This window comes from Pseudonaja textilis, chromosome 1 (assembly GCF_049901715.1).
Source record: "Pseudonaja textilis isolate UNSWEBS1 chromosome 1, rPseTex1.2, whole genome shotgun sequence".
In the NCBI taxonomy this organism is placed as follows: domain Eukaryota; kingdom Metazoa; phylum Chordata; class Lepidosauria; order Squamata; family Elapidae; genus Pseudonaja; species Pseudonaja textilis.
Window position 1 is genome coordinate 220,255,985 of NC_141990.1, and position 15,239 is coordinate 220,271,223.

The 15,239-nt window shown below is 38.7% G+C and overlaps 2 protein-coding genes across 2 annotated transcripts; both read right to left on the reverse strand.

Annotated features, from left to right (window-relative positions):
- Nucleotides 1–733: 733 nt before the first annotated feature.
- On the reverse strand, nucleotides 734–6,100 carry LOC113441078 (C-X-C chemokine receptor type 1-like). Its single transcript, XM_026707875.2, has 2 exons — nucleotides 5,996–6,100; nucleotides 734–2,488 (listed from the first exon to the last, which is right to left on the reverse strand). Exon 2 carries the CDS (start codon nucleotides 2,465–2,467, stop codon nucleotides 1,391–1,393), a length of 1,077 nt encoding a protein of 358 aa, XP_026563660.2. The 5' UTR covers nucleotides 2,468–2,488; nucleotides 5,996–6,100; the 3' UTR covers nucleotides 734–1,390.
- Nucleotides 6,101–8,680: 2,580 nt separating this feature from the next.
- Nucleotides 8,681–12,334, reverse strand: LOC113441180 (C-X-C chemokine receptor type 2-like). Its single transcript, XM_087922731.1, has one exon. It carries the CDS (start codon nucleotides 12,317–12,319, stop codon nucleotides 11,231–11,233), a length of 1,089 nt encoding a protein of 362 aa, XP_087778857.1. The 5' UTR covers nucleotides 12,320–12,334; the 3' UTR covers nucleotides 8,681–11,230.
- Nucleotides 12,335–15,239: the final 2,905 nt, after the last annotated feature.

Genomic DNA, 15,239 nt, shown 5'->3' on the forward strand with positions numbered 1-15,239 from the left:
GAGGTGCCTAATCACAAGTACCACTGTTGAGTCAAACACTGGTTTGTTTATTGTGCATCTGAGTTTTCCACCTAATCTGACGTATTTCATAACTGAACTGCATTTATTGGAAAAACAGGAGCAGACAGAGAAGCAAAGCATACAATTGAACAGTCTGCACTGCTGTGAAACGTGTCTGTTTTCTACATGCCAAGCACCAGTTGTTATAACATGTTCGGAATACATAGAATATCCCATATAAATTTAATATTGTTATGATTCCACCAGCTGTGTGTATTTCAAAAACAATTCACTCTGTGCTTTTTACCCAGAAAATATAAGAGATATAAAATAGATAAGCAGTATGTTATCTGATAAGTCATATCTTGCCCAGGCAAGGATAGCAAAAAACTGGAAAATTAAAGTGTACTTAATGTCTGCCAGTTTTTCAAATTTGAAATACCTGCACACCAATGACAAGTTCCCTGAGAAAAGGAGAGAAACTTTCTCCCCACCATTAATGCCAACAAATATAACTATTCAGTGTAGAGAGCTCATTCTAGGATTACAACTATCCCTGGTTACCCAACAGACATGTGGCTCAGCAGAACTTTGATATTCATTAACTGGGAGACAGCAGTGCTGAATGAATGTCCCCCATCCCTACACTGGACACATACCCATTTTTCCCCTCCAGATTAGGATAGAAAGTCTTTGTATCATTTAAAAAAAGCCGCATTGACCTAGTCATAACTGCACAAAATTATTTTTATTCAGATGCACAAGCGTACTGAGTGTACAATATAGAAAAGACAGATAGAGGGAAAGGAGGGGGAGGGAATCAACATCTTTGTTACTTCAATTTCTCTGTAATGTTTAGTAAAGTTCAAATGGAAATGGTGGCTTCGTCTACCTAAATGCATGCTAGATTTTGATTTTGGACAGATGGGCTGTAGAAAAAAAACAACTTTTGTGTTCCATCTATAAAAACATTCCATTGATACAAACTGGCAGACTTGTTTTGAGAAGGGGCAATAGCCTGTTCTTAGAAAATAGTATTTTCAGATGTCCAGAATGCGATATATTTTATTTCAGATTGTTTGGATGGAGGGTTATAGCCTGGGTATGACTCTGGCTTCCTTATTCTGTTTTTGAATCAGACAGATTCTATATTAAAATAAGAAAAGGGATAAAAATGATGGGAAAGAAAGAAACCAAGAGACCAGTCACACATCTTGGAGAAACGCCTTTTCGGAAAAAATAAACAGAGCTTTTTAAAACGACATTAATAGCATTCCCAAATAAAAGCAAAGAGTGATCTCTACAGTTTTTGATGTATCATCATGGAAAATGCCAGGTTGCCCAGCCACAAAATTTTTTCAGTTGCCTTTTCTTCAGGGAGGAAAGTTTATTACAGGGTAGTTGAAGTGTTACTTGAATAGGTGGATCCCTTCCTATATCGCATCAGGATCTCTTTGCTGATGATACCTCGTGAAACCAAGATCTTGAGGAAATTGTTCCGGAATTTCTGTCCTATAAAGGCGTATATGATGGGGTTGATACAGCTGTGAGCAACGCCCAAAATCTCAGTGCTCAACAAAGCTTCATCAATTCTTTCTCGAACTGAGCAAGTGTCCTTAATGATGTTAATCCTCAACAAAGTATCACAAAGCAGGACGATGTTGTAAGGCAGCCAACAGATCACAAAGACCAGCACTACGGCCAAGATTACTTTCATTGCCTTCTTCTTTTGCTTGTTCTTCATCTGGTAGAGTCTGTGCGTTGTTATTCCGTAGCAAATCATCATGACAGTCAAGGGGAGGAGAAAACCAAACACTTGAGGTAAAATTCTCAGTACTATCCTCCATTCAGTTGTTTGATTCCCACCAATGTTCTCATAACAAACCCTGTTAGAGATATTTGAGAGTTTAAAAGCTTCCCGGAAGCGGATCACAGGAAGCGAAAAGAGGAACGCAAAGAGCCAGATGCCAATGCAGACAAATTTGACCCAGTGCCTCTTCTGAGTGGCTGCCCGAGTCGCATAAACTATGGCCAAATAACGATCAAAACTGATAAAGGCCAATAGGAGGACACCACTGTAGAAGTTGACTTCCTTCAAGACTGAGGCAATTTTGCACATGAAAGTGCCAAAGATCCACTCATGAGCTCGATACACAGCCCAAATGGGCAAGGTGATTGCAAAGAGAAGGTCAGCAATAGCCAGGTTCAGGAGATAAACATCCGTAACAGAATGGCTTTCTTTACTGTAGCTCACCACCATAATCACCAAGGAGTTGCCCAGCAGGCTCAAAATGCAGACCAGCAAATAGATAGATGCTACTATATATTTCATTGCAACTGTTGTTTGCTGTGGATTGCAAGGTTCTGTAAGTGTACCTAGGTAATCTAAAGTACCATTTCGGAATTCACTATAGTTATCTAGAATGCCTGAAAATAGATCATCCCAGTTCTCTTCGTATCCTTCCATCTTGGATCTCTTGCTGTAGTCCTGTGTAGAACATGAAGCAAAGACAGGTCAATAACTTTTTGTAATTGTTATATGCTGTAATTTACAAGGTTCTGTAAATGTACCTAGGGATTCTATAGTATGATTCAAGCAATCACTATAGTTATCTAGAATGCCTGAAAGCACAATATCGTCCCAATTGAAACTGTTGTCTCCCATCTTGGATCTCTTGCTGTAGGCCTGTGTAACATGAATCAAAGACAGGTGAATAACTTTTTCTAGGAATGCATGTGTGTGAAAGATGACTTCTACATGACCAAGACCCAGCTGAATACAGAGATGACTACAGAAAGCTGAGCACTGCCATTTTTTAAGATCCCCTCTGTCTTTGTATGAACAAAATAAAGGATCACTCTAAAATACTAAAGTAGATGCACTTGTGAAGGGAAGCTGACTAAAGAAGGGGACTGAGGCAGGAAAATATGTGAATATTGAATATGTGAATAAATATTGTGAAACTCAAATTTGCAAATGAAAAAAAAAGTTTATTTTTCCCCCACCAACCCTACTGTGACCGATATTAGGGATTTTTAATGACATGCAGATATTGAAACATACATGATCAGAGACAGAAGGACTTTCAGTTTTGTTCTTGTTGGTTCTGACATATAAAGAATGTAACAATTACAAAGCACAGTTATTAGTTTGGATATATCTTTTTTCCTCTCATTTCCTCTGTCTGTGAAATTTTCATTATATGCTTATGAATAGATTTATAGAGGAAGAATGCGTGGGGGTACTCAAGAGTTGCTGCATTGATCAGGGAAAGGACTTTATATTTTATACCTTATATTTACTCTATATATTGTACATTTTCATGTTATGTGATTTTATTTATTTTTTACTTTATGGCTAGTTTTTTCTTGTTGTATACCACCCAAAGGCACATTGTTTGAATTGGGCAGCATCATATGACTTGTAAACAAATAAATAACACACAAAAACAGCTAGTGATTAACAACTCACGATTGTGATTGTATGCCACATCAATCTTTATTCTTAATTATGAAAACACAAACTTGGATTTTCTAATGTTACAGAAAGAAACAAAAGGAGAAATCTCTTTTTTCAGATCATTTTGTACTAAATTAATATCATTCTTTGAACTTGTATATTTTCTAATTTTAATGAGGTCCTCTTTTTTATTGCAGCTGTTTTTGTATATAACAATATTAATGCTTTACTCATATTCTTGAAGACCTAAGCAGGAAAAGTGCTTGATTTACAATCTCTCTCTCAATCATTCATACAAAAAAAGCAGAACAGAATTTACAGACCTCTTGAGCAGCCAAGGGTGGTTTGGGAATCTCTATATAAGGAATTTACTAGGCAGATATTCAATGCCACTTCAAAACATCTTCTGCATATAATCATAATTGTTGTGTATCATATGATGGAAAAAACTGAATAGCTTTGTATACTATCTTGGTGACTTCCGAAGCTATTGGGTTATCCTTATAACCAAAAAGTAAAAAAGGATGAGCCACAATCAGCTATCTTGCTATGAGATCTGAAGAAACATTGCGGCTAAGAGTAGCTACTTTCAAGCAAGGAAATTCTCTTTTAAAATGGAGTGAAGTGATTTCGAAAACTCTACATTCCATGGGGATGTTCCTATTGTTTTGCAATTTTAGTGTTCAATATTTCTTTTCAGCATTAATGAAATAATGGAAATATCAATAAAGGAAAATATTGCTAGCTCAGGGCTGAAATGAAGGGTCCTTAGTGCTCTCTGACCTTGCTTGTTTTCTTGTGGATCTGTATTTCATTACCCAAACCAGGTAATAAATCATCAGTAATGAAACATTACAGATACACACGTGCAATTAAAAGACATTGTGCAGCTCTTTTCCTACTTAATAGACTAGAATGAGAAAAAAGAGGACAAGGCATTTTCACCAAGAAGTTTGTTCTGGAACTACTTTCATTAGGAAAAATTCATCATTGTCATTTACTACTACATACAACTGCAAAGACTTTTTCTAGTCTATAAAGAAATTCTGGTTCTGTTTAATTTAAAATGTGAATGTTTTGAATCCCTTGTCTTCTTTGCATGAATAGCATCCTTGATATTTTATATACTTGGGAAAGATTGGAGATAAGATAAAGGCCCCTATATTTTGCATAACCATGGCATCTCTGTGGCCCCCAACCCAACTCCTCAATGTTATATTATGAAGGGAGTTGCATTCATCCAGCAACAGGTTTTAGTCAGAGTTCTCAGACAGTCTTCTTTCGTCAACCTGGCATGTTCTAAGGCCCAGATTATAATTTCCATCCTTTTGGATACATTCCATAAATAGAGCACACAAATAATCCAGAAGATAATGCATAAGAAATGTTTAAATATCTAGCTTTCCCCAACCAGCTATTGCAGCCAGACAATATGACCAATCACTAGAAATCATAGAATATATAGATCAAGGCTTCCAAAAGATCAGCCAAATGCTTTCTTAAATCTGTTGACTCTCAAATTCTTCCACATGTTCACTGTCCCCATCTAGATGGGAGCAGCTGTTTTCCTTCCCAATGCAATGAGTGATTTAAAAAAAGTTCAACATAAACAGGCATGCAGGTAGGTAATCTTCAACTTACAGACACAATTGAGCCCTAATTTTTGTTGCTACACATTTTATGAGTTTTCTTACCACAGTTGTTAAATGAATCACTGCATTTTTTAAGTTAGTAATGGTTGTTAAGTGAAACTGGCTTCCAGTTGACTTTGCTTATCAGGTCACAAAAGATCACTTGATCCTGGGACACTGCAAACCATCATATAAATATGGGTCAGTTGCCAAAAATCTTAATCTTGATCAGGGGAATGCTGCAACCATCATATGAAATAAAGGTTATAAGTCACTTTTTTTTAGTGCCTTTGTAACTTTGAACGGTTACTGAATGAATTGTTGCAAGTCAAGAACTATCTTTACTTTCTGTCCTGGTCATTACAAGACCAATAGCTTTCCCATCTCTTTTTCCATGGATTCTCACCCCTGCTGCTGCTTCAGTTACTCTATTGGTAAGATTGATTGTGCAAGCAAAATGCATAATCAAGTGAAGGGAATCCCAACATGAAATATTTTAATTACATATACACAGCAGCAATAGTCTTTGTGTCCACTAACCATCTTTTCATCAAAATGTTTCACCTTCTACAATTGCCTTTCCCAGCCTGACAACCTCCAGATGTATCGAACACGTTTTTCAGAATCCCATTAATATTTTGACTCCAGATGAAAAGAACTGTAGTCCAACTCACCTGGAGGGCACTAGTTTGGGGGAAAGTACTCTTGGTTTGTAATAATTGCATTTTGAGGCATAAAGGGAGTACGCCTTGAGTTTTAGTGCCCTTAGCAGCCAAAACTCTGTCCACAGAATTCATTTTACCAAATAATTCCTGCTCACTCTCCATTCCATTTTTTAGGCTCTCCAATTTCCTTATTCATTCCACTTTTATGTAAAATGAGGAAGAGCATGTTCTTTACTTACCTGCCTGCTCTGGGAAGTCCTTTTATCAATACACAAATTTGAGTCTGAAGGTTCAACCTTACCGGGAGGAACTGACCCTTGTAAAACCTTTCTCCACAGTAGCCAGAAAAGAACATCAGATGCTTCTAAGTACTTCCTCAGAGAACTTGTGAATAAAGCAACAGGAAATTGCTCGCTCAGTTTAGCAAGTGGACATCTCAGCCGTTCTAGTGCCTCTAGAATAACGTTTGCAAGGTGGATCTTTGAGATTTGCACTTCTCTGAATTTCCTAGGTAGCCATGCAAATACCAAGGTTGGGAAGACTGCTGCAGAGCTGGGGAAAAGAAAGAGAAAGGAAGGAAGGAAGGAAGGAAGGAAGGAAGGAAGGAAGGAAGGAAGGAAGGAAGGAAGGAAGGAAGGAAGGAAGGAAGGAAGGAAGGAAGGAAGGAGGGAGGGAGGGAGGGAGGGAAGGAAGGAAGGAAGGAAGGAGGGAGGGAGGGAGGGAAGGAAGGAAGGAAGGAAGGAAGGAAGGAAGGAAGGAAGGAAGGAAGGAAGGAAGGAAGGAAGGAAGGAAGGAAGGAAAAGACAAGAACTATTGGGATGAATGAAACATCAGGTATTACGCTGCAAAATGTGATGGCCATTTTGCTCAGTTACAGAGTGTGAACAATATGCTTTGTAACTTTCCTATGCTCTTATTCAAATGGTATCTCAATGCTTCATTGACATCTCTAGGTGGGAATATGAGAAAAGGAGAGGTGAGATTTGGCAACAAACAGCAATATAAACTTGGAACTGTGGAAGATCATACAAAGAAATAGAAGGGCTTTTAGATGAGCCTTTTATTTTGCAGCTTTCCTATCTTATTCGTAGAGAAATTTACAATGCAATAATGCTGTTTTAAATTTTAAATTCCGTGTGCTTGATCAATCACCAAGATGAAATATATATTTCTTGGGCAGTATACATCTGATTAACTGATACTGAGAACATGGGACAAGTAAACATTTCTTCAACCAAGTCTTGTTTATCACAAGCATTTGGGTGGCATGAATGCTGGAATGGAAGGCCACTCACCAAACTTATGTTGAAAAGGTTGAATTTATTACATGACAATCTCTTCAGAAGTGATCGTTCTCATTTGTAAAAAAATTTCTCCATGTATGTTTTTAGAGCTAGAAAATCACTTTCTAAAAATCATTTTGCTTTGTGAAACGTGGTTTCCTTTGATCTGTGGTTTCAGTTTGTCTCAACATCACATACCCAGAGCTTACTCAATGCTTAACCAGCAAATACTCAGTAATACTGTGACAACATTTCCAGCAGTGGACAACAATTCAGCACAGGCCTTTAATATTTATTTGATTCAAAACTCTCCCTTTTGTCTCACTCAGAACTCTTTTGTCATCCCTACTGCTTTACTTGAATATCCGTAGTCTCTTTTTTTTAAAAACGGATTGCTTTCTTATGACTCTCGCTATAACTCCTAGCATGTATTATTGCTCATAACCAACATTTGACCTTCAGCTCCAGAAATTTAGAAGAAGTTTAGTGTCTGTTTAGTCTGGAGATTGAGTCGAGATGTGTTTGTATAGAGCGGGAAAAGGAACACTGTATACTTATTGAAACAAAACCCATATCTTGACTTCTGTGCTCCAGCCTACAGCTCAGTAGCCACCGTTAAATATAAGGAAAGATGTTTATTTAACCACCAAGCAACCACCTAAATAGTAGCAGATGATTGTGGTAGGTCAAATATATTTGGTGACAGCACTTTAGACTGTCTTAACGGAATATTTTCTGGTCATTGTTTTTAAAAATCTTAATTTTCAAAACAACTTATAATCAGGAAAAAACCTCACACATTGTGTGCATGGTTGGAGGGGCTTTCTTTTATTTAAACTTTTTAGATAGCTTAACCTTTTCTGGAAGAAACAGTGCATACTTTCAAGTAAGATGCTTAGCGTGAGAGCAGTGTTCCTTAGAGTCCTATCACTGGAGCGAATTTAAATTGTGAAACAGAAGGTGTTTAGAATATTTCCCTCCACAGGCTAGCAAAGAGTTTCTCTCATTTACTTCAAAACAGGGGTGTCAAACTCAAGGCCCGCAGGCTGTATGATGTGGTCCGATTCGGCCTGTGGGGCCATCCTGGTACCCAGTGCAGAAAGATCAGGCTAGCGTGGCTTCAGCCTGGTCTACCCAATGTGAAGAGGAAACATGCCAGCAGTTTGGGAGTGGTGTCAAGCTGGCCATGCCCATCCAGTGGTCAGACCACCCAGTTGGCCACACCCACCCAGTGAGCCACACCCATCTGGCCCTCCAAGGTCAATCACAGCCCTGATGTGGCCCTCAATGAAGTTGACTTTGATATTCCTGCTCTAAAAAAATCAAGAACAGGGAAGCAATAAAAGTGCATGGAATGGCAGAGAGGAATAGGAGACAAATGTTTGATTATGTATTGTGGAAAACGTAAGACCATTCAGCCCAGATCATTCCAGATTCCGAAGTTACCTACATTAGCTGTACCACTCTGCTATATTGCTGTAATGTTGACCAGAAGGCTGGCTAGATACAAGAACCCAATGTGAAGAAGCCAATGTCCATACAAGATCAAGAAAAGACAAAAATCTTTTATTTCTGTTCAGAAGTAGAAGAGGACAGTTCTGAGTTTCACATCCCAGGAGCACATCAGAAATCAGGCTCAGTTATTTTTATACAATACAAAAAGAGAATTGCCAGTTGGTTACGTGACAGCCATGCATGTGCACAAAGCAAAGACATCCCATAATACTCTATTAATTAATTAATTAATCTTACTTCATTATCATATACATTATCATATACACCCCTCAGTATGTTTTTATTATGCTAATGATAAACTTTGCACTTCCACGGATTCTTGTCCGGAGACCTCTAACCATTGCTTAAGCTAAATTTCATGTTGCCTTCCTTGAATCCAGTAATGAGTTCACTTGCAAAGTGCCTTAGTTGAGTGACAAATCTATAACTTGTTAGTCTATACGGTAGACATTTATGGTCAGTCTATGGAGTGCTTTTGGTCAACCCCTCTAGCTCTTGTTGGCAGGTATTAAAACGTGTTCCCTAGTACAGTGGTCGCCAACTAGTGGGCCGGGGACCATTGGTGGTCCGTGAGAAAATTTTGGTGGTCCGCAGAGAAATGTCACCCCCAAAGCAATTAATCCAGGCTGCGCTGGAACACAAGGCTGTGCTACCCACATGGCCTGGGGGAACGCAAGGCTTGCATCGCTTGCATTACGAACAACACGAGGTAGTGAGGGGAGGGGGGGAAAGGGTGGAGAGGGAGCTTGCCTCATGCACCTGGCCTGGCCACTGGGCTGCTTCTTTCCGCTTGTTTCTTCTGCTGCTTTTGGCTGCACACAAGGAAAGCAGCAAAAGTCTTTCTTTCTCTTCCCCAAACTCCACCAGAAAGGCATCTTTGGGACCCTGCAAGGCATCCTGCTCCAAGAGGCTGCACCAGCATGACATGATGGAGTTTGGGGGAGAGAAAGACAGACTTCTGTTGCTTTCTTTGCATGAAGCCAAAAGTCTCTCTCGCTTTCTCTCCCCCTGAGAACAGAGCTGGAGACAGTATCTTGCGATCCCAAATAAAGAATGATCATAGGAAAATGGGGTGGGGAATTTTCCTGCAGATTTTTTTTTGCGAGGGGGGGGGACTTTCCCAGGGTCTCTTTCTGCAGAGACCCAGGCAAAATGTCAGCAAGCCACTGTCAGTCAAAATTCATATTAGTGGTCTGAGGGATTTAAAATTATGAGTCTGGTGATCCCTGAGGTCCAAAAGGTTGGTGATCCCTGCCCTAATAGGCACAGGAAAACTAATAGCTCTGCCTGAAGTTAATTTATAGCTTATAAAAAGCTTCTAATTACTTATTAATAAGCTAATAAAAACTAGGCAAATTTCCATGCAGTAGGAGGCACAGGATATTTCTGTTGTCTACATCTTCTACATCAACACCAGCACTGGTAGCCTTATTTACCCTAATGCAAGGCTCTGCCATTAATCAACAAAACACATGATTGTGGAAAATACAACGGTTATATAAGGCCTTCTGTTTAAATCCCATTTAAGCAATTTCACAGAATTTAAGTAATCCCTCTGGGATATTAATTATGAAAAAATGGAACTTGAGAAAATAGCATCTCTGGTTCAGCTCAAAGTTCAAAAGGACTTCTCTTAGTTACACAATCATATATATGAAAGAATGAAGAGCTGCCACGTTAGACTCAACAACAGAACAATGGCAGTCAAGTAGTCCTAAATAATATGAAACACACTTCATCTTTTGTTGCATCTTTCTCTGAATAGCTTGTTGAGGAAAATGTCTTTCTGGCTCAGAGATATGTCGATTTACAGTTTAAATTATTTTGGATGTATTATAATTATTATTTATGGATTCTATGGCAGCATTCATAGAAAATATGGGACAAATTATGGAACATGTTGAAGGCTGAATTACTGCACTTTGTCAATGACATGTTAGGATTAAAATAATTTGTTAGAATTGATACAAATAGAGAGACTATAGAAAATGTCCAAGGCAATTCTTTCTTATCCGAACTGCCTGAGTCATTTACAAAGAACCTACTACCAGCAGAGGGAATTATGGTTGATTTAACAAATATTCCAATATTCAGCCAGTTTGTGCCTGCAATTGCAATTGTGGCCAATTAAAGCTTTTTTTAAAAAAACCTCTCCCTCTTTCTCAGTATGTGGGTGTGTGTGGGACCATTAAATACAAATTTCTGTCAAAACCAAATACATGTCATGTCATTAAAGCTAGGTAATTTGTGTAATAATTTGAGATAAATGGGTCCATCTGCAGTAAAACCTCTCTTTAACAGACAAATCCTTAATGGAGATGAAGTTTGATTATATGCAAAGTTTGTTCAGCTGTGATCCATAAGCCAAGTTTTTATATCAAAGTATGTACAGTTCTTAATACATTGTTTAGGGAGCCAATGCCGTAAACCATTATATTAAAATAAGAAAAGTGATAAAAATTATGGGAAGGAAGGAAATCAAGAGAGCAGTCATACAACTTGGAGAAATGGTTTTTCAGAGAAATAAACAGAGCTTTTTTAAAATGACATTAATTAGCATTCCCAAATCAAAGCAAAGAGTGATCTCTGCAGTTTTTGATGTATCATCACGGAAAATGCCAGGTTATGCAGCCACAGAATTTTTTCAGTTGCCTTTTCTTCAGGGGGGCAAGTTTATTACAGGGTAGTTGAAGTGTTACCAGAGGAAGTTGATAAGCTGGATCCCCTCCTATATCGTATCAGGATCTCTTTGCTGATGATACCTCGTGAGACCAAGATCTTGAGGAAGTTGTTCCGGAATTTCTGTCCTATAAAGGCGTATATGATGGGGTTGATACAGCTGTGAGCAACGCCCAAAATCTCAGTACCTGACAAAGCATCATCAACTCTTTGTCGAACTGAGCAAGTGTCCGTAATGATGTCAATCCTCAACAAAGTATCAAAAAGCAGGGCGATGTTGTAAGGCAGCCAACAGATCACAAAGACCAGCACTACGGCCAAGATTACTTTCATTGCCTTCTTCTTTTGCTTGTTCTTCATCTGGTAGAGTCTGTGCACTGTTATTCCATAGCAAATGATCATGATAATCAAGGGGAGGAGAAAACCAAACACCTGAGGTAAAATTCTCAACACTACCCTCCATTTTGTTGTTTGATTCCCACCAATGTTCTCATAACAAACTGTGTGAGGGGGATTTGAATTTAGAAAAGCTTCTCGGAAGCGGATCACAGGAAGCGAAAATAGGAATGCAAAGAGCCAGATGCCGATGCAGACAAATTTGACCCAGTGTCTCTTCTGAGTGGCTGCCCGAGTCGCATAAACTATGGCCAAATAACGATCAAAACTGATAAAGGCCAACAGGAGGACACCACTGTAGAAGTTGATTTCCTTCAGGACTGAGGCAATTTTGCACATGAAAGTGCCAAAGATCCACTCATGAGCTCGATCCACAGCCCAGATGGGCAAAGTGACTGCAAAGAGGAGGTCGGCAATAGCCAGGTTCAGGAGATAAACATCAGTAACAGAATGGTTTTCTTTACTGTAGCTCACCACCATAATCACCAAGGAGTTGCCCAACAGGCTCAAAATGCAGACCAGCAAATAGATAGATGCTACTATATATTTCATTGCAACTGTTGTTTGCTGTGGATTGCAAGCTTCTATAAATGGACCTAGGGATTCTATAGTATCATTCAAGTAATCACTATAGTTCTCTAGAATGCCTGAAAGGACAATATCATCCCAATTGAAACTGTTGTCTCCCATCTTGGATCTCTTGCTGTAGGCCTGCATAGAACATGAAGTAAAGACAGGTCAATAACTTTTTCTAGGCAAAAGGCAACCTCCTGATCATAAAGTGATTCTTTAAGGTATCCAACAGAGATCAAAATTGTTCAAAAGAAAGATAAGCTAATCAACTTTGAACATGGCACTGGGCATACACAGTTCCATACAGTTGTTAAATTGCGGAATGCTCATCTGATTAATGCCACTGGCAAACTCTGCCTCCCTGCTAGTGATGCCAAGCCACCGTAGCACCTAGGCATCTAGCATAAAGATGTGCAGGAGGAATGCATGTGTGTGAAGGATGACTTCTACATGACCAAGACCCAGATGAGACCCTTATAACCAAAAAGCCAAAGAAGTTGAACCACAATCACTCCCTCTTACTGTGAGATCTGAAGAAATCCTACAGCTAAGAGTAGGTGCTTTCAAACGGGGAAAATTCTCTTTTAATTTGGATTGAAGTGATTTTAAAAACATTCCATTCCATGGGGATGTTGTTCCTATTGTTTTGCAAATTTAGTGTTCAATATTTCTTTTCAGCATTAATTAAATAATGGAAATACTGATGAGGAAATATCGCTGACTCGGAGTTGGCATGAAGGCAAGCCCTTGATTATTTCCATTATGAGGGGTCCTTGGTGCTCTGTGAGCTTGGTTGTTTTCTTGCAGATGTTTCATTACGCAAGCCAGATAACATCATCCATAATGAAATGTCTGCAAGAAAACAATCAAGCTCAGAGAGCACCAAGGACCCCTCATAATGGAAATAATTAAGGGCGTACCCTTGGAGATCCTTATTTTTAATCTAAAGTAGAGGTTAATTCTTTAGAGATATTCTCTATCTACTTAAGGATACTTGGTTCCTGACACACAAGTGCCAACAATTAAAAGACACTGTGCAGCTCTTTTTCTACTTAATAGATTAGGAAAAAAAGTGATGAGAACCAAAGGTGACAAGGCATTTTCACCAAAGAAGCTTGTTCTAGAACTACCCTCATCTGGAAGAATTCACCAATGGCATTTACTGCTATGCTACAACATCATGCAAAGTCTTTTCCTATTCTATAAAGAAAGCTTATTGGGTTCTGGTTTTATTGTGATTGACTTGAATCCCATGTCTTTCCTTTCCTTGCTTGCATTAGCAGTATCCTTGCTGCTTTATATCTTAGGGAAGGATTGAGAGAGGGTATTTCTGTGCCCCACACCCCACCTCCTTGATGTGATGTGTGGTCTCAGGCAACCTGTCTTCCTCAGCCTGCTATGTTCTAAGGTACGGATTATAACTACCACTTTCTGGATATATTAAAGAAATAGAGAACATAAACAATCCAGAAGATAGTACATAAGAGTTGTTTAAATATTCTCCAACCAGATATTGGAACCATATTACCAACCACTGGAAATCAGAGGATTTGTAAATCAAGGCTTCCAAAAAGATCAGCCAAATGTTTTCTTCAATCTGGTGGCTCTAAAATACTCCCAGTTGCCAACTATCCCCAACTAGAGGAGAACAATAGCTTTCCTTCTTAACGCAATGAAGGGTTTTTAAAAAGCTCAACTGAAAAACATGCATACATCATTACAAGCCCGGTATTTTCTCTGTCTCCTTTCCCACCAATCCTCATCCCTGTTGCTGCTTCAATGATTGTAAGATTCATTGTGCCAGCAAAATGCCTAATCAAGTGAAGGAAATCCCACCTTATGAAATAGTTAACACTTAATTATAGATATACTGCAGCAATAGTCTCCAGGTCCATTAACCATCATCATCCATAATGAAATGTTTGCAAGAAAACAGACAAGATGTTTCATCTACTTTCCCAACCTGATATCCTCCAGATGCATTGAACAAATGTCTTCCAGAATCCCATGTGATCTAAGTATTTTGGCTGCATTTTGTAGTCCAGCTCATCAGAAGGATGCTAGACTTGGGGAAAGTGATATAGCTTTGTAATAATTGCATTTGGAGGTATAACTAGAGTACAGCTTGAGCTTTCAATACCCTTAGCATCCAGAAGTCTCTCCACAGAATACACTTTACCAAATAATTCCTACTCACACTCATTTTGACTCTTATGCACCCAAATTTTATTCTTCCTTACATGGTTAGGTAAAATGACCAAAAGTGTGTTCCTTACTTACCTGCCTGTTCTGGAGAGTCCTTTTATCAGTACACAAATTTTGATTGTGAACATTCAACCTTACCAGGAGGAACTGACCCTTGCAAAACTTCCCTCCACAAAACTCAGAAAAGAACATTAGACCCTTCTAAGTATTTCTTCAGAGAACTGGTGCATAAAGCAACAGGAAGCTGTTCACTGTTTAGCAGGTGGTCATCTCAGCTGCTCTAGTGCTTGTAGATTAATCTTTGCAAGGTGGATTCCTGAGATCTGCACCTCTCTGAATTTCCCAGCTACCAATGCAGGTACTAGATTAGCAAAATTCCCGTAGAAGGAAAGGAAAGGTTATTGGAATAAATGAGACATTTATGGAACAAATCAGATTATTTATGTTGCAAAATGTGATAACTATTTTGCTCAAGGATTAGAGTGTAAATAACATGTTTTGTGACTTTCATATGCTCTTATTCGAATGCTGAGCCTCAATGTTTCACTTACATCTCTAGGTGGGAAGATTAGAAAAGGAGAGGTGAAATTTGGCAACAAACAGCAATATAAACTGGTAACTGTGGAAGACAATCTTACAAAGAAACCAAAGGGCTTTTGGTGAGACTCTTATCTTGCAACTTTCCTGTCTTATTATAGAGAAATTTACAATGCAATCATGCTCTCTTCCATATCTAATTTCCCTCTTCCTTGATCACTGGTTGTTTTTTTTTACACAAACACACCCACCCTTTCCATAGCATAGAAGCATATAATTGTGTGACATCTTTTAC